The 22372-nt window shown below is 53.2% G+C and overlaps 1 protein-coding gene across 3 annotated transcripts; it reads left to right on the top strand.

Annotated features, from left to right (window-relative positions):
• Positions 1-1604: 1604 nt before the first annotated feature.
• On the top strand, positions 1605-21541 carry Plcb2 (phospholipase C beta 2). Of its 3 annotated transcripts, XM_036186430.1 has the most exons (32): positions 1814-1875; positions 3399-3571; positions 5034-5111; positions 5686-5754; positions 6398-6538; positions 6668-6747; positions 6838-6891; positions 6992-7067; positions 9507-9607; positions 9764-9930; positions 10023-10169; positions 10333-10490; positions 10760-10842; positions 11118-11202; positions 11880-12054; positions 12122-12231; positions 12344-12440; positions 13840-13924; positions 14036-14160; positions 14654-14808; positions 15349-15513; positions 16080-16179; positions 16847-16951; positions 17099-17193; positions 17321-17396; positions 17787-17997; positions 18078-18246; positions 18341-18417; positions 18506-18601; positions 19097-19154; positions 19719-19805; positions 20386-21541. In XM_036186430.1, the coding sequence occupies exons 4-32, from the start codon at positions 5689-5691 to the stop codon at positions 20587-20589; spliced, it is 3348 nt and encodes a 1115-aa protein (XP_036042323.1). In that variant the 5' UTR covers positions 1814-1875; positions 3399-3571; positions 5034-5111; positions 5686-5688; the 3' UTR covers positions 20590-21541. The 3 variants fall into 3 exon arrangements, with proteins under 3 accessions (XP_036042321.1, XP_036042320.1, XP_036042323.1); XM_036186428.1 differs by lacking the exon at positions 3399-3571 and having other exon boundaries at positions 1605-1875; XM_036186427.1 differs by lacking the exon at positions 3399-3571 and having other exon boundaries at positions 1605-1875; positions 12119-12231.
• The last annotated feature ends 831 nt before the right edge of the window (positions 21542-22372 follow it).

Raw genomic sequence — 22372 nt, 5'->3', positions numbered from 1 at the left:
AGAAATCTTTGAAGGAGGAACAGAAACACCCTCCTCCCCTTGTAGACTCTCTTCTAGGCCTATGGCTGCAGGCAAGACAGAAAGGAGGAACTTGGATGTGGGGGCCAGATCCGTTGCAGGTGACAGGTGTAGGGCTTTGGGAAGGGACAGGGATTTCCCTTGCAAAATTCATTCAAACAGACAGGGAGCCTAATCCCAGGGAGACAGGCAGATATGCAGGGGCTCCCAGGAGGCCCCCAGGAAGGTCCAGGGCTAGAGGGAGTGGGTAAGGAGAGACACTGAGGGAGGGGTTGGAGCACCTGTCCCCTGTAGGAGCGTGGGAACTCCTTCCTGGTGCCTCATTTAGGCCTTGCTCTAGGCTCCTGCCCCTCTGGCCTTTGAATTGCTTTTCGGGACCATTTCTGAGCCATCGCTGAAGTGTTCACTACCTTCTTTTGTTTGTTTGTTTGTGAGACAGGCTCTCTTGTAACTCAGGCTGGCTTGAACTCCTGGTCCCCTCCTTCCACCTCCAAGTGCTGGGACAACTGGCATGCGCCACAGCCCCGTAGTGTTACCTTAAATTCTCACTAACACTAACTAACACGTCCATCTCACCTGTTCCCCTGTGCCCACCCCCCACTCTCCTGCATTGGCTATCACCTGCAGAGGTAAGTAATTCCAGGGCAGGGGGAAGGCCTCACAGTTGTCAGGGGTGGCACAAAGACCCCTGATGGGACCTAGTGCAGAAAGCAGGGCCTCAGAGGGGAAGGAAACCCTGGGTAGATCTTCAAGCCTCCCCAGCTGGGCTAAGAAATTCGATAAGAGTGGATTAGGTAAGAGGAAGTGGCTGGGGCCAAGCCGGGCTGGAACTGAACCTCTGGGATAGACTTCGACATTGTGAGGATCACAACACTCTGAACAGGGTCTAGAGCAAGGCTGCTTCTGCCTTTCAGAATCTCTTGCCCCCAGGGTCCCTGTGTGATGTGGAGCACTCAAGGGAGGCTGGTGACAAAGGGCTTCTCCAGGCTGTGTAGAGCACTAATGATTTTTAGGCCTTCACTGAAAGACTCAGAGGCCCAGAGAAGTGTCACGGGAGAGGGGCAAATTGCTTCACCTGACCCTCATTTTCATTGGGAGGAAGCATTGAGAAAGATGAGCTGGGCGCACGGGAACTTTGCTTATTCAAAACACTCAATGCCAGCTGGGGCTTGGCCTGTCCCTGACTCCCATCTCCAGAGTGGACCCACCCTCTGAGGACAGAACCCCTGCTCTGTGGAGGACCATTTTTTCTAGAGAGCTTTTTGTGTTCCCCCCTCATCCCAAGGCTCTGTAATGGCATCTCCTACTGTCCAACATCTCACATGGCTCTCTTCCATCCACCCTTCAGGGTCAAATCTAAGCAGACTACCCTTGTAACAGTAGGCCCTGACCTCAGGACTTCTAGACCTCATGGCCCGCCCCTCAGTTCACAGCAGCCCAGAGAAGGAAGCCCAGAATAGGAAGTGCTGAGGCAGAGGGTGGGGAGGGACAACCAGGAGAGGAGCCCAGCCCCCGGGCAGAAACAGCTATTGTAGCCCCCCACTTCAGACAGAGGAGGAGGCTGATTTACAAGGCAGATCGACTGGACCCCTGCCTGAGGCTATGAGTCCTGTGTCTAGCCTGTAGGCTATAAGAGCACCCCAACTTCCGGACCAGGGCTGGGCGGGTGCCATGTGAGCCCAGTCTAGCTTCCCCTCCTGTTCACCCGCCTTCCTTCCCTCCTCCTGTCTGCTGGTATTTGCCCAAGCTCTCAAAAGAGGGACACTCGACATCATGTCTCTGCTCAACCCTGTCCTGTTGCCCCCTAATGTGAAGGCGTATCTGAGTCAAGGAGAGCGCTTCATCAAGTGGGACGATGTGAGTAGGGACGGGCCCTGGGAGTGGCCGGGAGTGGCCGGTGCTGGGTAGCTCCGGTGCTTTGCAGAGCTGGCGGGTTGGTTTATGTCTCCCAACACCCAGGCGCCTATGTGGCTTGGCTAGGCAGCTGGCACACAGCTAGATAAATAAGTCTGGGGTAAGGGTGCTTGTCCTTGGCTGCTGTGAGGAAGCCCGTGCTTCTGGGAATGAGGAGGTGGGCTGAGTGCTTGTGTGTGTGTGTGTTGGGGGGGAGCAGTATCAGAAAAGGTAATCTCTTTGGACCTGATTTGCCCTTTTCCGAATCCCTGAAGATGAAAAAGGTTTGTTTCTAGTAATTTCAGTGTTGGCAGGGGAAATGCATAGTCCCCACCCCCACCCCACCCCCACCCCCACCCCCAGCTGAGACAGGGCAAGCAAAAGAGGTCAGCCAGGCCCCCTTCCCAGCATAGACATCCCAAGTTTGCTCTGGTAGGAGACCCATAACCAGCTGGATCACCCCAGTCCACAGAACAAGATGTGTCCTGTCCCAGGGAAGCCATGTTCTCCCTCGAGCTACGACTGTGGGGCCAGTCACAAAAGGGCTGGGGATCCAGTTGAAAACTAGAGAGAGGCTCAAGCTTCTGGGGCCTGGGAAGGAACCTGCTGACTTCTGCTTCCCCTTGGTGGTTCAGCTCAGCTCAGCCTTCTACTTGCTACTACCTGCCAACCTGTCTGCAAGGAAGAACAGCATTGTACCCCAGTCCGCTGAGTCTGCTCCTTCCTAAATGGTCTCTGGTCCTTCCGGGCCCCCAAAACACTGCCCTTAACCACAGAATCTCTTGGTCTAGGGAGAATAAAACGAGGACTGTCCTTCAGGGAGGCTAGGCCTCCTTAAGAGACCTCTAGACTAGCCTTAGGAAGGCTTGGGGTTCCCAACAGCACATGGCATTCAGGAGGTCACCTACAAGTATCACTTCAGCTCCCTGAATTGGCTTGTCTTGTTTCTCTGGGCAACGAGGGGAATCTGAGTCTAGACCCTTTGGGGCTATGCTAGGTCAAGGCTTCTGGTTGCCCAGACTGTGGGGGTGAGGCCCTGGGATGAGATGCTCTCTGTTTTGGTTGGCGTGGCATGGTGGCAGCACAGTGGTGACTCGGAGGTGATGATGGGCATGTCTTAGGAGCCTCTGGAAGCAGGGAAATGACTCACAGTGAAAACCGAAGTGACTGCTCTCAGTTCCTCTGGGCAGTGTGTATAACCTGAGTGGGCAGTGGGTCACCAGAGGTGGACACGCCAGGTGGCGCTCTCTCCAACCTGTGGTTGACCCACTCACCTCCCCAAGCCAGAGCACTGTGTGATCCCTGGATCCTGACTTGCATGAGCAGGAATGTCCCAAGCCTGGTCACAGGACATGTGACCTATGAGCCAGGTTCTGCTCTTGGGCTGCTTTGTGTCGGGTTAGTAGGTGACAGGGATCTATCCCACTATAGTCATAACTGCCGTGCAAAGGATGCAATCAAAACTGACTCTGTTTCGTCTCCCACAGCCCGTTTAAGACACACTTAGAGGGAAGAAACTCAGCAAGCTATCAGACATGACCCTCACCTTTGGACAATCGTCCCACGGTCCCCACAAAACCCAGTCCTGTTCCAGAAATAAGTTAGAAGTGAAACTCCAGCCTTGCTTCAGCACTCTGCTTTGCTGTCCTTCCAGGTCTAGGTGAGGGCAGGTGCAGGCTCCCAAGGAAGGGCCTTGGTGGGGTTCTCAGCTCTTTCTTTTCTGGGTCCTTCTAAGTGGAGTACAGGGAAGTGTGGCAGTTCATTCTTGAGTACGTGCTGTCGACAGCTGGCTTGGAATTTCTAAGTCTGACAGACCTTAAAACTTATTCTTCCTCTGGTGGTCTTTTTGATGATTTTTGGGGACACCCTGTCTTGGGGCTCACTTGCTTAAAATCTCCCAATGCCTCTATTCAGGGGATCGCTTGCAACTACTTCTTCAGCTCCCTATTACTCCCAGTTTCTTCTTCCTGAAGCGTTGGGCCCTTCACCCATCATCCCTCACCCTGAGTCCACTTTGAGTCCAGCAAATACTCAACACTGTTTGCTGTCCCATCAAGTTCTGAGGATGCAGGCTCATCCCATACAGCCACAACTATGCACTCAGAGGCAGCCCACCTGGCACCTGCTGGGTTTCTGAGGCTGAATTCCCTTGGGGAGGAAAAATATCCAGAGCTCACTACACAGCTTTGGCCCAAATCAGGTTTTTTACAAAATATCTCCACCCCCCACCCCATGCTCTAATGACCTCTAACCTGGGAATCTTCCTTGTATCATTTTCTTGGTAGATTCCATATTTGGTCTGGTGTGTCAGCAGCAATCATGTATTGGTGGAAACTTCAGTTGCAATATCTTGTTTACATATGCAAAGACTATTAAAATAAAAGATGGCCTATGTACTCTGTGAGAAGAATAGGAATTTCGAAGGCCAGCTCACTTATGCATTCATGTACTTATTCTGCAAACTCCAAGTTCAAGGCTTACTGCTCTGGGACCCTTGAGCTCATAGGGATCTTCCAGATGTGTTTCCGTATCTGGGAACTGGTTCTTGACCACACCCCCCACATATTAATAACAACACATTTCAGGAAAGCCTTTTCTGAAGGGGTAAGGTGTGGGCTGGTCTTTGGAGACAGTTCAGGCTGAGGAGGTTTGAGTACTTTACTTTGGAGGTGGGAGGGAACTTGGTGTCTCTCTGGGTTATTTGGATGGCAGGGGTAGGCTGTGTTCATTGCTGGATGGAAGGGCTTCTGAGGAGCAGCTCCGCTGCTGTGTGTGCAGGGCCTTGGCTGTGCAGATGAGCGCTCAGGCTTTCAGCCCTCACTGGGCCAAGCTTTCTAAGATGGTAGCAATGAATCTTAGAGAGAGATTCTGTCCTTTGATGGGGCCATGACCCTTGAGAATATGGAGAGGTAAAGAGGCATTGCTGAGGTCCAGAACGTGTACCACCTTTCCTCCAGCAATTCCATCTCCCATCCTCAAGGCCTCCCCCTGTTAGCTCAGAGAACAAAGGGTAATGCCTTCTAATTTCTAGGAAGGACATGGTTTCTATCTGAGTCCTTGCCCTGGGCTGGGGAAGTTGGTCTGAGATCTCAGAGCAGAGAGCTGACCCTTTCTCTGTGCAGGAAACCTCAATTGCCTCTCCAGTTATCCTCCGTGTGGACCCCAAGGGCTATTATTTATACTGGACATATCAGAGCAAGGTAAGACGCTACCCAACACAGCCCTTAGCTCCAGCTGAACCAATGAACTCTGCTAGACCCCTGGTGGTATAGGATGGAGTCATGGATGCAGAGTAGAGACTGGCCTGGGGGAGAAGCTCCTGGGACTCTCATGGGCTGGGGAGGGAAGCTGCAGTCACCTCCCCCCATGACGGCTTGGGCCTTCTCAGTCCTGAGTGTGTATCCCTTGGAGACAGTGGGAAAAGACAAGTTGCTGAGCTGAAGGGCAATGATGTACCAGTGGCTCCAGGTCACATCAGAGCTCAGCACTCAGAGGACAGGCTCAGCAACCAGACAGAACAACAGAAGAAGAAGGCCTGGGAGCTTCCAGGATGGAAGATAGGGTGCAGGTTGCAGCTCTTACTCCAGAGAAGGAATGGGCCAAGGAGTAAAGAGGATCCCCATTAATAGAAACTGAGGAGTAGAAAGTGAAGGGAGGGTCCAGGTAGTCTGGGCATCAGAGAAGGCAGCAGCTAGGACCGGAAGGGGTATGGACGCTCTCTCCACTCTGATCATTGTGTCCCCACCCATTGCTCCCACTGGGAACTGGTACCAGGAGATGGAGTTTCTGGACATCACGAGCATCCGAGACACTCGCTTTGGCAAGTTTGCCAAGACGCCCAAGGTAAGTGGGCCCCGAAGCCGCCACCAGTTACAGAGAGCATGGAACAAGTCTCTGCTGGGGGTGGGGATCCCATCTGTGGGACCAGATGACTGGGTCCTGGCTGCTAGACAGCAAGGATTCTAGCTCAGGAAGAGTGGTGTGGCGGCGGCTGCTCAGCTTGCCTGGGTTCTGAGCATGGGAACTGGTCACAGTGAGCCAAGATGGCAGGAATGGAGGAGGAGGAACCAACCCCTGCCCCTAAGCATGCCAGACTGTCTGGGAAGTGTTTCTTCTACCCATAAGCCCCCCTCCCCCATTGCTTGGTGACTGCTTTGCCTACATTTACCTAAAGCTGGTAAAAAGACTAAAATGATTGACAGCAGTAAGCAGGATCCCCAGAGTTAGGGGCTAAGAATCTTTCTTCAAACAAAATTCCCAGGATTCCCAGGTCCCACTGCCTTAGCCAAGCTCTTCCTATGCCCCCCCTCTCCTATGGCGGTTGCTGGGGCCAGAGGCAGGGGGATACTGAGGCCTATGGTTCCTAGGTTCCATGGCCATTCTGCCCCAGTGACCTGCAGCTTAAGTGGCTGACAAGGAGATATAGGAAGTCATGTTGGGCAAGACAGAGGGTCAGCATACCTCACTGTGCCACTGCTTCTTACAGAGCCAGAAACTCCGAGAGGTCTTCAACATGGACTTTCCAGATAACCACTTCCTGCAGAAAGCACTCACCGTGGTGTCCGGCCCTGACATGGTGGACCTCACCTTCCACAACTTCGTCTCTTACAAGGAGAATGTGGGCAAGGTATGCTGGCAACACCTGGGTAGAGTGTTGGCACTTGGGACAGCCTGACCTTCCTGCGTGAGTCACAGGCCTGGGCCAAGTCAGAGGCACCTGTGGTCAGGAGCATGACTTCTAGGCTCTGTCCTACAGGATTGGGCTGAGGATATACTGGATCTCACCAAACATCCCATGACAGCCAATGCTCCCCGAAGCACTTTCCTAGACAAGATGTAAGTACCCCACCCCCGCGTGCCCTGCCTGAGTGCAGGGGGGTTTGCTTGCCAGCCCACAGCCTGATGGGCTACTGTCCAACCCTTCAGCCTGGTGAAGCTTAAGATGCAGCTCAACCCTGAAGGGAAGATTCCTGTGAAGAAGTGAGTCTCAAGTTTCCTCTTAGCTACCTCCCAGCTCCCCAAGCCTTCCCGCCCTAGGCATGACTCCTCTGCTGCCTGGTCCTTTTCTTTGCTCCCTCAGTTTTTTCCAGATGTTTCCCGCTGATCGAAAACGAGTAGAAGCTGCCCTCAGTGCTTGTCACCTTGCAAAAGGCAAGGTGAGTTCTCCCCAGTCAACTCTACTAAGTCTCACTCCCACCGCCAGGTATGGTGATGGATGGGGCGAGCCAAACTGATATCACTAGCCCATCAATAGCTCCCAAAGCCAATTAACCCAGGCATAAAGGGTAGGACCAGGGCAAGGGGGTGCAGTGCTGGAGTCAGAGCCGCCAGGCCTGCCTCCAATAGTGCTAGGAGCAGTGTTGGGGAGGAGAACAGCAGATGCGGCAAGTCTTCCTGTATTCCACTGAGCTAAATCCCCAACCCCTAAATCTCCCCCCAACCTCCACCCCCACCCCCCACCCCCGGAGCTGAGGACTGAAGTGCTCTACCACTGAGCTAAATCCCCAACCCCGAGGCAAGCCTTTCTATCTTAGGGATAGAAAGGGAATGGATGTCATTGTCAGGAAGCAAGATAGGATCAGCAGGGGGATCAGCAGGGGGATCAGCAGGGACAGGAGACCAGCCATGGGATCTGACAGTTCCAGGAATGCACCAGTTCTGCTGGGTGTCGGGGAGAGGAGCAGGGTCAAGGGTGGAAGCTGCCAGGGCACAGACTTCGGCTCGATTGGGAAACACATTTTCCACTTCTTTTTAATTAAGCAATTAATTTTTAATTACAAGTCAGAAGGAGGGTCACCCCATGAGACATCTTATGTGATTTACCAAAAAAAGAGCTCTCTGGGTAGATACGGCCCATAGCCAAGGCTCAAGCCTGACTGGGGGAGTGGTGTTAGTCCTAAAGCCCTTGTCCACCTTGGCCAGTGCCCTTGTGTAATCACAACCTTCGCCTTGTGAAACGTTTCTTCTGGCAAGAATCTAGAACAATAGAAATAAGTAAAACTGAGACTGTAAGCATCTATCCTTATGAGCCACGTGAGGAATGCTCCCTTATGGGCCCAGTTTCTATATAACTGGTGACCCCATGTGCTGCCAGTCACACTGGATGCAAGGCTGAGGCTGGGGAGAAGGTGGGCTGGGCTCCTGAGGTGGTCCTTACAGTTTGTACTGCTTGCCTAGTAACACCCACACACCTTCTCTCCTCGGCTCCCAGCCCTAGATGTGTCCTTATTGGTCTGTTTCCCTTTTATCCCAATAGAGGCCACTGACCAGCTTCGGAGGCAGAGCTGGGCTGGGGGAGACCCTCACCTCCAATTAAAACTCAGGTTGATTTTCCAGTGTGATACTTAATGTTTGTTTTGTTTTCCGGAGGAACACAATGAAAAACACAGGGTACTATCCATCTACTTTCCTTTTCTATTTCTATAGATTCACCTACTCTGTACATTTTACATAAAGGGACTTATACAATCTGTGGTCTTGATGTTGGGCTTTATTTACTCAACATAGGGTTTTCTAGATTCATCCATGTGGTAGCATCAGCGCTTCATTGTTCTTTTTATATTGCAGTATCAGAGTCTATGTTGACAGATACTTGGTTTCCCTCCACTTTTTGACTGTTATAAATAATGCCTCTATAAGCAATTTGTCATGATTCTGTTTTCAGCCTTGATGGATATAAACATTCAGGTGAAATTGGTGACTATATTTACCATTTTTGAAGAATGGACAAACTGTTATCTAGAGTGGCTGTATCATTTGACTCTCCTACCAGCATTTCAAAAGGGTTTCAGTGATCTACACCCCACCAGCACCACTACTGCCCGCATTTTGTTGATGTTATCCTAGTGGGAATGAAATGATATCTCACTGTGATTTCAATTTGTATTTACTTAATAACCAATAATGTGTGAACATCTTTTCATGTACTTATTGATCATTTCCACATCTCCTTTGCAGACACATCAATTCAAATTCATTGTCTATCTCTCATTTGAATTTTTTGTATGTATGTGTGTTTATGGGGTGTGTGTGTGTGTGTGTGTGTGTGTGTGTGTGTGTGTGTGTGTGGTGTATACTGAGTGGTCTTGTGCATATTAGGCAAATACTCTCTGTTACTGTTGAACTGCTTTATTTCTCTCTCAAAACCTCCAAGTCAGGTTTTACCTCTCATATTCCAGGGCTCTGCTGTTAGGTGTATATTTGTCTACATTCAAACACTGTCTTTAGATAATTTGTCCTTCACTTAGAAGGAAAAAAAAAGAGATGAGTGTCCAGTACTCAGGCCGGAAAGCAGCGAGCGCCCCTTGCTCCTGACATTTTACCCTCTTTAAGCTCATGCTGTCCTGATCCTGTTTCAGCTACAGAACTAGCTACTATCCAAAATCATCCTCAAAGCAAGCCAGCTAGCTGGTACTGCAGTCAGATGGCAAGCCCCTTGAGATTCGTGTGCCCACGTGCGTGTGCCCACGTGCCTGTCTGCCTTAAGGACTCTGTCTGATCAGGCCACCTTTCCCAGAGCTGGGGACAGGTTGTGCTGAGTCTTAGCTCTGAGCAGGCGAGATAAATAAGGGGTAACAAGGTGATGGTTCTTCCAGAATGATGCTATCAATCCCGAGGACTTCCCAGAGTCTGTGTACAAGAGCTTCCTCATGAGTCTCTGTCCTCGGCCAGAAATTGATGAGATCTTCACTTCTTAGTGAGTTCCTTGGGCTGGGCATGGTGTGGTGGTAAGGGAGGCAGACCCTTCCTTCCACCCAGCCTTTCGGGAATCACAAGGTTGTACAAGAGAAGAGGGCAGCCCAAGCCTTTAGGTTCAAAGACTGCATCTGTGACCTCCTCCCCCGGCCTGCAGCCATGCTAAAGCTAAACCCTACATGACCAAGGAACACCTGACCAAATTCATCAATCAGAAGCAGCGAGACTCTCGGCTCAACTCCTTGTTGTTCCCACCAGCCCGGCCCGAGCAGGTGCAGGCTCTCATCGACAAGTATGAACCCAGCGGCATCAACGTGCAGAGGGGTGAGAACTCAAGTGTCCCCGCATCCTGTAGTCTCGTCCCACCCTGGGAGCTGAGCTGCAGCCATGACTGCCTGCTATCCACTGTCTCGCAGGCCAGCTGTCACCAGAGGGCATGGTATGGTTTCTCTGTGGACCAGAGAACAGTGTGCTAGCCCACAACACACTGCTGCTCCACCACGACATGACCCAGCCACTGAATCACTACTTCATCAACTCCTCACACAACACCTACCTGACAGGTGGGTCCTGGAAACCCCGTGTCCGTCCATCCGCTCCCGGGCCTTGGATTCTCCATGGATGCGTCTCAGCTACTGCTTACCCTGCTAACAGGACAGGCTATGAGGTTGTGAGGGACTAGCCCGGCTGTCAGTGACATCTTTTTCCTTCTCTCCCCCTGCTCAGCTGGCCAGTTTTCAGGCCTTTCCTCGGCTGAGATGTACCGCCAGGTGCTCCTGTCTGGCTGCCGTTGTGTGGAATTAGACTGTTGGAAGGGGAAGCCCCCGGATGAGGAGCCCATTATCACCCATGGCTTCACCATGACCACAGATATCTTGTTCAAGGTGGGTCTTGGGCTATGGAGACTGACTACAGGGGTTGCCAGAAAGGGGCTGAGGAGAGGCTTTCTGAAGATAGGGGAGTGAAGCTGGAGGGAAGAACTTTCTGGAATGCCTCAAGCTGCTTCGAGGCTACCGTGGCTATCTAGTTTCGAGCCTATGCTGAAGCTAAGTAGTGGGGAGGGGCACTGTGGGCGGGGCACCAGGGGGCGGGACACCAGGGGGGGTACCACGGGGCGGGGCTACCCTCTTCACAGAGTTCCTTTCTCCTCTAGGAAGCAATCGAAGCCATTGCAGAGAGCGCCTTTAAGACCTCCCCCTATCCTGTCATCTTGTCGTTTGAAAACCACGTGGACTCGTGCGTATCCAGGACCACCCAGCCTCATTCTCCACCTGCACCCCAGCCTCTGGCCTGAACCCCGCTAACACACATGCACTGTCCCTGGCCTCCAGTCCTTCATTGAGTTCTCTGGTCTCAATACAGCCTCCTTGGGACCTCAGCCTCTCCTTCCTGTGTTCCTACCTCTCCCACTTCCTGGACCTCTGATCTGGGCCATCAGGGCACAAAAGATGGGCAAGAGCACTGGTGCTAGGCACTTCACCCCTTCCTTTTCTTGTGTTCGCTGCTACCAGACCCCGCCAACAGGCTAAGATGGCCGAGTACTGCAGGACTATGTTTGGAGAAACCCTGCTCACAGATCCCCTGGAAAAATTCCCTGTGAGTGCAGTCTTGTGGGGCATCTGGACCTGGGGAAATGTGGAACCAGGTTAAAAGGGCAGAGATACTTGAGTTCCTTTGGTTGGATTGTGAATCTGGGCTCCTGTCACCTACCACGTGTCAGAGAGTAGAGTTAGGGTTCTCCTAGTGATGGAATTTACCTGTAACCCCAGCACTTGAGAGGATGAGGCAGGAAGATCTCAAGTTTCATGCCAACCAGAGCTGCATAGTGAGACCCTGTCTAAAAACGACCAACCAAACAAACAAAACAAACCAAATCTAAAATCCACAGTTGCTGTCCCAGGTTTCTGACCCTCTTCATGAGGAGATGGACAAGCATCCAGGCCAGTTACAGCCAGCGGTTGCTATGGGAAACAATGCTGGAGAGTTAGAGGATCAGGGAAGGTTTCCTGGAGGGATGCGGTGGTTAAGGTGAAATCTGGAAGATAACAAAGACTCAGTGGGCATGGGAAAAACACCTTCTAGTCAGAAGGAATGGGTGAAAGAGACATTACTGCCCAGGATCAGGTAATTTTGGTCAAGTGGGAATTCAAGACACAAGGGGCAATGGCAGGAATTGAGGCAACAGACATAGGCCCACACCAGGGGGCACTGCTTGGAGCAGGGAGCACATACCACAGAAGAAGCAATGGTGCCCACTTTCCCCCTTTCTGCAGCTGAAACCTGGCATCCCTCTGCCCAGCCCTGAGGACCTCCGGGGCAAGATCCTCATTAAGAATAAGAAGAACCAGTTTTCTGGGCCAGCATCCCCCAGCTTCCCTGGTGGGCAGAAACCTGGTGGGGAGGCCGAGTGCAGTTGCCCATCTAGTGTCCCAATAGAGGAGGACACAGGTGAGTGAGTAACAAGAATGGGGTGGGGTCTGGGGAGAGCCAGTGTTGACCAAACTGTGTGTAGCAGTGTGGACTGCTGAGGACCAGACTGAGGTGGAGGAGGAGGTGGAGGAGGAGGAAGAGGAGGAGTCAGGAAGCCTGGATGAAGAAGAGATAAAGAAGATGCAGTCGGATGAGGTGTGTGGGGATAGTCCCTCTGACATCTCCATTGTGGTACCGTCTGGGTGGACACGGAGTACAATCTGGGCTCTGTCCTGTTTCTTTCTTCACTCTCCCTTTCAATCTCTAGGGCACAGCAGGCTTGGAGGTGACAGCTTATGAGGAAATGTCCAGCCTTGTCAATTACATCCAGCCCACCAAGTTCATTTCCTTTGAGTTCTCTGCACGTATGTATGTTAGTACAGGGAGGTGGGCGAAGAGAAGGCAGGCTAGGCTCAAGAGAAAGCTGCCCTCATTCAAGAATGGCCTGGTGGGTGGGATGAAAGGAAGGGAGACCTGTCCCCTCCTTGCACTAAGGTCCTTGTCTATAAATACTCAGTGGAGGAGTCAGGCAAATGACTTGTTTAAGTGGCAGTGGCTCCCAGCATTGGACTGAAGAACTTGGCAGCAAATGGACTGTTCTGGAGTTTGTCAATGACAGGCAGGTCGTTATGACAGGCTACCTCAGCCAGGCCTGTCTAGGGCTTCTGGAATTTCCTAGTTTTGCAACTCCCAGGCCTCAATTATATTAAGTTCTGCCCCAAGTCTAGGAGCCCCAGTCCTGGACGTAAGAGTTCCTCGGAGAGCATGCCTTTAATCCTAGCACTGGGGTGGATCTCTGAAATGGGAACTGCATAGTGAGTTTCAGAACAGCCAGGACTCTACATAGAGAAACCTTGGAGAGAGAGAGAGAGAGAGAGAGAGAGAGAGAGAGAGAGAGAGAGAGGGAGCGCTCCCAGGAGGGGGCAGAGGCAGAGAATTCTCCAGATGCTTACTTACCCCATTGGATCCTTCCTGCTATTTGCCCGGGTCTTTTCAGGGTGCACTCGAGTGCATTCCCCACTCTCTGTGTGTCTCCCCAACATGAGCAGTTCAGTCCCTTTCTGAACACTCTTGTGCAGTTGATGTCTGCAACACTGACTCACCACACCTGACCTCACAACCTGTTCTGCTACCTGGGCACACCCAGACTGTGCTTTGGAGGGTACGGGGCACTGCTCTTAGCATACTGCTGTCCCTCTGTGCACTAGCTAATTTCTCACACATTTCATTCCCTGTAAATGTCACTCCCTGGGTATCCTCGAGGCTTCACCAGCCAAAGTCCCCTCATTGGGGGCTTGCAGGAAGGCTTGGCATCCTTCTGACGAAAACGGCCCTGGCCAGCACTTATACTCAGGGGTGGTCAATAACAAAGAGCATATGACTTTATGTGTCCCAGGGGCATGCACGTGGATTCTTTCAGCTATACACCCCAGCTATTCTTTCACTAGGTATATGTACCACATGTTCCTGATACCCCGGACTCAGCCTCATGTGTCCCCCACACCCTCCATGTCCGTCGATGGCACATAGCCCTCACTCTTTAGGACTATGGTGCAGGCTTTCTCCCTCTGCATGTCCACTTGGAAGTCCCTTTGCCCCAGCACACATATTCCTCTTAAATCTGACTACTAAAACCCGAGACCACAACAGAATCCTGGGTCGGAAGCATTGCTCTCTGGAGGAAGGTGCCACAAAAGGAAGGCAGGGCTGAGGCAGAGGGCAACCTGACGTGGAGTTCCGAACCTCCCTTTCTCCCTTGCTCAGAGAAGAACAGAAGTTACGTCATCTCTTCCTTCACGGAGCTCAAGGCCTATGAGCTTCTCTCTAAGGCCTCAACGCAGTTTGTGGAGTATCCTTGAGGTTTTACTAGCCAAGACCCCTGGTGGGATGGGGTTTGGGGGGAGGGCCTGGGGTCCTGCTGGTGCAAATGGCCTTGGCCAGATCCTATACTCAGCAACAGCTACAATAAACGTCAGATGAGCCGAGTCTACCCCAAGGGCACACGCATGGACTCTTCCAACTACATGCCCCAGATGTTCTGGAATGCTGGATGCCAGATGGTTGCCCTCAATTTCCAAACAATGGGTAAGAACCCTCCCCTGGGCCCTGCCTATCCTGTCTTTACCCTCCCTGGGGAATCTTTGGTGCATACTAGCTGTGGCGTTTGTGTAGGCTCTGGGAGCATGTCTTGGTCTGTGAACACTTTGGGGAGGGGAGCATTTCCTCATGCCTGTTCAGCTGCTCATATATCAGAACATACATAAGACACCAAGGCTGGCATGGGTCCTGGCTGCTCTGTTCGGTTGTGATTTTGGAAAGATCTGTGCCAGCTATCCCTGATCCACTGTGAGTATGCAGCCCAGTCATACCACTGTTCCTTGCTGACTCTAGGCTGAGGACCTTTTCCTGAGAGGCTAGATACCCCAAGGACCTGGGAAGGGACATGAGAAACTCTCACCCTCATGATCTACCCAAACCTCCCCATTCCCAAGGCAAGAGAGGCTTGAAAAAGTATTGAATAGAGACTGAGGACAGATTTAGGCGACATCATCCTCACTGCATCCTCTCACACCCCCAGACCTGCCAATGCAGCAGAACATAGCACTGTTTGAGTTCAACGGGCAGAGTGGATACCTCCTGAAGCACGAGTTCATGCGCAGGCCGGACAAGCAATTCAACCCCTTCTCAGTGGACCGCATTGATGTGGTGGTAGCCACCACCCTTTCCATTACGGCAAGGCCCGGGGCTGACAAGTGGCTGGGAGGGCTGGGCTGTTGAGAAGGAAGGCCCAGAAGCCCACCCCTCCCTCTACCCCAACCCCCTTCCCTGATATCCTGAAGACTTCAGCCCTAGCCAGTTCGTGCAGTAGCAAGTTGCCTTGGAAACTGCCTCCTCCTCAGCACAGGAGTCTGCCTCTTAGTCCCCATGGAAACCAAGGGGAAGGGCTGAGGCTCCAGTGGGGGAGGGGAGAGGTACTAGTCCATGCTGGGCAGCAGGAGCCCAGGCTCTAGGCCAGGGGGGAAATATTTGCTGCTCCCTTCTTGTCTGAGAAGAAATGTGGGTGACCCACCTCTCCCCTGAGTGCCGGAAGCACCCAGGTCCTTAGAGCTGTAAATCTTGAGCCACACAGCCTCTATTTGATGGCTAGTGTTGAAAGGGATTTTCTTAATACCCATGATAGATACTTAGTCCTATAGAGACAAAGGCCCTGAGGGCTTAGGAACCAACCTAAGTGGGATCTAATGCTGCCCCTCCTTGGGCCCTCACCCTTAGGTGATCTCTGGGCAGTTTCTGTCAGAGCGCAGTGTTCGCACCTACGTAGAAGTGGAACTCTTTGGCCTCCCAGGGGACCCCAAGAGGCGCTATCGCACCAAGCTGTCACCTACGACTAACTCCATCAACCCTGTCTGGAAAGAGGAGCCCTTTGTCTTTGAGAAGGTGCTAGGGATGGGGCTGGCATTGGGGTCTGTCCCTAGTTCTTGACCTTTGCTTACAGATAAGAGGAAACAATGGGAGAGGGGCTCCTAGACCTACCATTTCCTCTCTCTTCCCCTCATCTGTTACTTTCTGACTTTCAGAAGTCCCAAGCTCAAGTTCATTAGGTGTGTGTGTGTGTGTGTGTGTGTGTGTGTGTGTGTGTGTAGGGAAGGGAGAGTGTGTACATATGAGGATTAGGGATGGAAGCAGGAACTCCCTTCCCTGCTCAGGGTAAGGGGATGGTGGTGGGATGGTGGAATTCTGTTGCGTCCTTGGACACTGGTTGGAAAGCTGCCAAGGGCTATTTGCATGGCGCTCACTGTCCTGGGCTGCACATCTAGCCCTTTTCCCCATGTGAGCCTGGCACAAACCATAAGATGCCTGTATGTGCCATAGGGCATGCCTTCTGCCTATCCTCACCAAGTCTGGTAAGTCTGTCAGGCTTGGAGACTTCTGGAGACAGGCGAGGGGCAGCTTGGCTCCCCCATGTCTACTCCTCAGCCTTTCCTGTACTAAACTACCTCCAGATCTTGATTCCTGAGCTGGCCTCCCTCAGGATAGCTGTGATGGAAGAAGGCAACAGATTTCTTGGGCACCGAATCATCCCCATCAATGCCTTACATTCTGGTAAGGAGTGGGCTTCTTAACTACTTGCAGAGACTGAGTCCGAGACCAGCATGCTGCCTGGAGGTGGGGGAACTTCCGAAAGGGCCTTTGAGGCCTCACCAGCTTATCTAAGGAGTGGGACAGGAATAGACTTTCTCTGGGAACCTGACCTGTGGGAACTCTGCCCACCGAACAGAATGCCCGTGATTTTCTGGACTCACTGTTACAGATTCCTGAGCAGCTGGCATCCACGGGTACTTAGAATGTGTGAGAGGAGCTGAGGAGATGGCTCAGCGGGTAGAGACACTTGCTGCTAAGCCTAATGATCTGAGTTTGACCCTAGGCCCCACATGGTGAAAGGAGAGAACTTGTTCCCACAAGCTGTCCTCTGACCTCTTCCTGCACATGTACATGTGGGCTCACACAAAGTGAATACATAAAAATGTAATAAGAATGTGTGAGGAGCTTAAAACACATCCTTAAAATAAACACACGAGGCAGATAGATGAGGAGAGACTTGGAGAGTTAACCTAACCTGCCCAAAGTCACATAGTAAGGAAGCAAAGCATTAGGCTTAAGACCCTGGCCGGTGACTCTAAAGCCAGACATCCTAAGTGCTGATGTGTGTAGTCCTGGGCAGGAATGGGCTCCAGCTTACCATTTCCATCTGCCTCATCGTGTTCAATAGGATACCACCACGTGTGCCTGCGAAGTGAGAGCAACATGCCTCTCACCATGCCTGCCCTCTTTGTCTTCCTGGAGATGAAGGACTATGTACCTGACACGTGGGCAGGTAGGAGACCTGAGGCATGCCAGGGGCCCCAGATTGCCCATTCCCTTTCCTTCACTGAGCCTGAAGCGGAACAAAAAAGGATGGTAGGTGGTTCCTTCCAGGCCCCACTTCACTCATACCAGGCTGCTCGTGTCTTGTGCTCCCCAGATCTTACTGTGGCTCTCGCCAACCCCATCAAGTACTTCAGTGCCCACGATAAGAAGTCTATGAAGTTCAAGGAGGTGACAGGAAGTCTGCCTGAGGTCTGTGTCACCTGGACTACTGCCAAAACCCCCAAGAGCTGTGGAATGAGTTGGGAGGGGCAGAGTTCCCTGCTCAGGGGAGGGGCGGGAGTTAGAACCACCTTTCTAGCAGGTTGTCCTCACACAGAAGCCCTTCTCACCCGGGATTCCTGTCGCCAGCCAGTCCAATGGAGCATCCGTCCCAGCAGGCAACGGGTCAACAGGTAGGCAGTCCTGGGTCCACCTGCCTAATGTATAGCTCTCCACCTCTTCCAACACACCCATAGTCCCCCAAAGACGAACATTTTCATCTGGGGAGGGAAGACCCGGGTCTGAAGCCTCAGCGCGAGAGAGGGGCAGTTGCAGAGGGCTCAAACCGCACCCCTGCAGGAACCAAACTGAGGTGCCTCCAAGGCACCTAGCAGTCCAGTCCCGTGCTCTTACAGCACCTGGGGCCGAGGCCAAGGAGAAAGCTGGAGAGAAGTGGCAGATAAGGCCTGCTGAGCCCTGCGATCTTGGGACAGGATCTGGGGAGAGGGCCTGGAACTATGGGGAGGCCAGCAGGGCAGGAAAGACGCCCTGGGCGGCTTGGCGCCTTAGCCATGCCTCTTCAGAGCCACAGACCACCAGCTTGGAGGAGCTGCAGGAGCTGAAGGGCCTGGTGAAGCTGCAGCGGAGACAGGAGAAGGAGCTTCGAGAGCTGGAGCGGCGCGGAGCCAGGCGCTGGGAAGAGCTGCTGCAACGTGGCACCTCGCAGCTGGCAGACCTCGGGGCTCCAGCAGCTGGCTGCAAGCTCCGCCCGGGCAAGGGCTCCCGCAAGAAGAGGTAAAGGGGTCGGCGGTGTCCTGCCCTCCCCCAGAGTGCTGGCGCCCGGCTCAGGGCCTCTTCCCACGTGGCTTCCGCAGGACCCTGCCCAGTGAGGAGACTGTCGTGGTGGCGGCGCCTAGCGAGCCCCCCGAGGGTGCAGACCCGCGCGTGCAGGAGCTGAAGAGCAGGCTGGAGCGGGAGCTGCAGCAGCAAGGGGAGGAGCAGTACCTCTCCGTCCTCAAACGCAAGGAACAGCACGCGACCGAGGTCTGGGACACGGCGGCAGACAGGGCGGCCACCCATCCCACCTCTCCTGCGCCGCCAAAGGCTCCTCGCTAAGCCTGTCCTTCCTCCTTCGCAGCAAATCGCCAAGATGATGGAGCTGGCCAGAGAGAGGCAGGCTGCTGAACTCAAGACCTTCAAGGAGACCTCAGAAACGTGAGAGTGCCCCTCTTGTCTGCCTGGTCCTACCTCCGGGCAAAGGGCCGCAGCTCACAGGATATCTCCTCCCTGTCTCCCGACTCAGTGACACCAAAGAGATGAAGAAAAAACTGGAGGCCAAGAGGCTGGAACGGATCCAAGCCATGACCAAAGTCACCACAGACAAGGTGGCCCAGGAGAGGTAAACCCGGAAGGGGAGGCCCGGCTGGGCAGGCCCTACTCCAGCTGGAAGAGGGTCTTCCTACAAGGGATCCTAACTCGCCTCCCACGGCTCTTCCGCTCTCTTGGCCCCTAACAAGTTGGTCCCACGGCTGTATCTCTCCGAGTCGCCCTTGAGCAAAACACAGTTGCCAACACTGCTTAAGCAGAGAGGAGAAATGGAGGGAAACCATGCACGGGGGAGAGGGAGGGGGAGCCTGGAGATAGCAGCCTGTCCACTTAGACGCCTGTGCTCCCCACCTGGGCCCACCCTGGCTGCCTTTAAGCCAGTGAGTTTTAGTGAGGAAGTAGGTAGGCCCCAGGGCTCCCAGAGCCCCCTCTCCATCTCCAAGTTGGTCTCTGCTCGTTGCTGCTTCAACAAGTTCTTATTTGTGGAGTCCTTAGGACCCTGCCCCCCCCCCCCCCCCCCCCCTGCCCCTGGCCAAGTCCCTTTGTAAAACCCCAATTACATCCACAGGCTCAAGAGAGAGATTAACAACTCCCACATCCAGGAAGTGGTGCAGGCTATCAAGCAGGTATGCAGGGCTGTGTCCTTCCCCAACACTCTCTAGATGGGCGTGGGTGGGTATGTGGATGTCCTTCCTTTCAGCCCTTGTGGCATGCTGTCCAGAAGTGCCCCTAGATGCGGCCAGGAGTGAGAGGAAGTACTCTGGCCTGTGTGAAGGGAACTGTCTGGGAAACATGAGTTAGCCGGTCATGGAAGAGTGGGAACAGATGGGGTGGGTGAGGAAGGCTTCCTGAGGTGCCACGAAATGGAAAGGGGAAGGAAAGCCCCACTGAGAATGACCCTAAAGCTCCTTCCCTGGGCATTGCTGACACACACACCCCCAACAGGCCTGGCACCTGCTGTGGCCCGACCTTGCATCAGGCAGGATGCCAGAGTGCTTCCTGTGAGCTGCCACATGTAACCCTTCCCAATCCCCCGAGCCAAGTACTAGTACCTCATTTTACAAATTACAGAAAACCTGCCCAGAGGTTAAGGAATTTGCCCTAAGACTCACTGCTGGCTGGCTGAGATTAGCGCTGGATTCCAACCTAGCCTGCACTGTTCTGATTCTCGGCTTCTCACCTCTACCCAGATGACAGAGACCCTGGAGCGGCACCAGGAGAAGCTGGAAGGGAAGCAGACTGCCTGCCTGGAGCAGATACGGGAGCTGGAAAAGCAGGTGAGAAGTCTCTGTCCTGGTCCCAGTGGAGCCAAATGAGCTCGAGGGTGGGAAGGGGTCCAACCCCCGGGGCTGTGGACAAGAGGTCAGGGAAGGGGACCATCACATCTGACCAGTGGGTCACAGGCAGGTTCTCATGGTGTCCCGAGGCATTTTTTTTTTTTAAATTTTAAGTAGTCTTTAATTTTAATTTTTATTTAATGTTCATTGGTGTTTCACTTGCATGTATGTCTGTGTGAGGGTGTCAGAAGGCCTAGAACTGGGGTTACAGACAGTGAGCTGCCATGTGGGTGCTGGGAATTGAACCAGGGTCCTCTAGAAGAGCAGTCAGTGCTCTTAACCACAGAGCCATCTCTCCAGCCCCCCCAGGCACTTCCAAATGACATCTCTGCAGATTTCTTTGCTTGGTCTTTCTCCTGGGAGGTTCTCTGGTGGGCTTCACTACCCCCATCTACTCCAGTCTCTTGGGAGCTCTGACTAGACTAAGTAAGCATCTTAGTTTTCCATAGTCCAGAGTTGGGGTGGGTGGGTGGGCAGGGCTCCTTTCTAACCCAGGTAGTGGCCCCTGCTGTCTCTACAGTTCCAGGAGAAGGCGCTGGCTGAGTATGAGGCCAGGATGAAGGGCCTGGAGACTGAAGTAAAGGAATCAGTGAGGGCCTGCTTCAAGGCCTGCTTCCCCTCTGAAACAGAGGACAAGCCTGAGGGGGCCTGTGAGGCCTCCAAAGAGTTGTGTCCACAGGAACCACTCACGAACAAAGCAGACACCCAGGAGAGCCGTCTCTGATGCCACCGTCTCACTTAGACGTTTTAGCAAGGACATTCACACCCTTCTCTGGAACATGGTTCTATTCCCTAGAAGAAAAGAACCCTAATACTCGGGGGCTGTGGGAGCCTGTGTCTTCCTTAGATGCTCCAGGGAAAGGCAGGAAGAAGAGACCACCAGGGTGAAGAACCCACTTGGAACCCACGTCTTTTTCTAAGCTGGCTTCTTCTGTCATTGAAGGCAAAGGAGTACGGACTGAGAGAGAGAGAGGAAACTGGGTTCTGGTCTTCCCTCTGCCTTTCCTAGTATGCAACTAACAGCTCTCCACTGGAGCTCCCTTTCCTGGAGACTTGCCTTTGCCCCCTAGAACCTTTACTCTTGTACGCGTGGCCCCAGTAGAACCAAATCCACGCCCTCCTGCCTTGATGTAGTAGTACCTTACACAGGCTTCTAGGCCACATCTCAGGCCTGCCTTGAGTACAGAGTGTTGTTGCCAACTCCTTAAGGCAGAGCCTGGTACTGCCTCAAAGCTCTCTGGGGATGGCTACTTCCAGAATGGCAGCAAAAGACCCCTGCCCTCACCTCCTGCCTATGGGGACAGGCGGCTGCATGGACGAGTTTCCTTGACTGCTCAAACACTGGACTGGTGGTGGTGGTGGGGTTATAGCTTCTCGGGTGTTCACTCTCCCCTCTATGAACCCGGGTTCACCCTTTTTTCTGGGTCTCGGTATAGTACTTCCTATCAGGTGCCCCACCCCTCTCAGGTGGGTTGCTTGAGGAAGGGGTTAGTCATCATTTTTGTTCCCTGATTGATGTGGTTTATTTATTTTCTCCTTCCTATGCCTGTCAAAAGAACCCTAACCTGGCATTTCCTGCCTTAGGCTGGCCTCTGTTCTCTGGTGAGGAAAAAACAGCAGAGGAGTGGAATGTCTCTGAAATGAAGCTGTTTGAATGGGGATGGCGGTGGGTCCCTGGGAGTGGTCTGGGGCTCTCTGTAACATGGCCCTGCCTCTGGCCTTGAACTTTCCCATCTGCTGGTCCTGGTGCTGGAACCACTGGAGGATGATGTCATTTCCCCTTCTCCACTCCCACACAGATGTGGCCCTTCCTTGTCTCCACCCTCGGGGCTGGAGCAAAAGACTCCAGTACAAACGTGCATCCCACCCTCTTAGGAACCCACAAACCTTAGGTTATCTGGGCCTCTTTTAGGAAGACCCACAGTGACCACATATTCGGGGACCCGCCGCTGCTGTGGTCGACTGCAGCTCTTGCTGGAGGCAGGGCTTGTGGGCATTCACTACACCTACAGCTCTGTCCCAAATCCCAAATGGGGCTAGCAGGGTGGGGTGATTCTGGGAAGAGGTTGTTTTCTTATCGGAGAGTTACAGCAGATGCCATTAACTATGAGCACCTGTGCCTTTGGAAAATGAACAGGGACACCCTCCCCTGTACCTCTCAGGGCCCGACCTCAGAGGTCCCTACCAGTCCCTGACCACGGAGTAAAACTAAGGCCTATTCAGTCATACAACTAAAGCCTGGCATTTGTCAGCCAGCCTCCCCATCATACCACACTGGGTACCACCGGGGTGGGACATCTACACCCCAGAGCAATGCTCAGACCTCGACCCACTGCCAGAAGTCCTGTTTCCCCCTCTCCTCCTACCTCCTGGGGCTAGAACTCTGTAGGGATGAGGATCCAGGCTGAGGGGACCTCAGTGAGCCAGGTACATGGGCACCCATCAGTCAGCATGGCCCACTGGGCAATAGCCACAATCAATACCCATGAACCCACGGGGCAAGGAGA

This window comes from Onychomys torridus, chromosome 4 (genome assembly GCF_903995425.1).
Source record: "Onychomys torridus chromosome 4, mOncTor1.1, whole genome shotgun sequence".
In the NCBI taxonomy this organism is placed as follows: domain Eukaryota; kingdom Metazoa; phylum Chordata; class Mammalia; order Rodentia; family Cricetidae; genus Onychomys; species Onychomys torridus.
This window is presented reverse-complemented; position numbering and strand designations above follow the sequence as displayed.

Coding starts and splice junctions, on each gene's coding strand:
- Plcb2 (XM_036186427.1), top strand. CDS start 1,792: ATGTCTCTGCTCAACCCTGTCCTGTTGCCCCCTAATGTGAAGGCGTAT. Junction 13,925..14,035: donor GCCTCAACGCAGTTTGTGGA/GTATCCTTGAGG, acceptor ACTCAGCAACAG/CTACAATAAACGTCAGATGA. Junction 17,998..18,077: donor AAGGGCTCCCGCAAGAAGAG/GTAAAGGGGTCG, acceptor TGGCTTCCGCAG/GACCCTGCCCAGTGAGGAGA.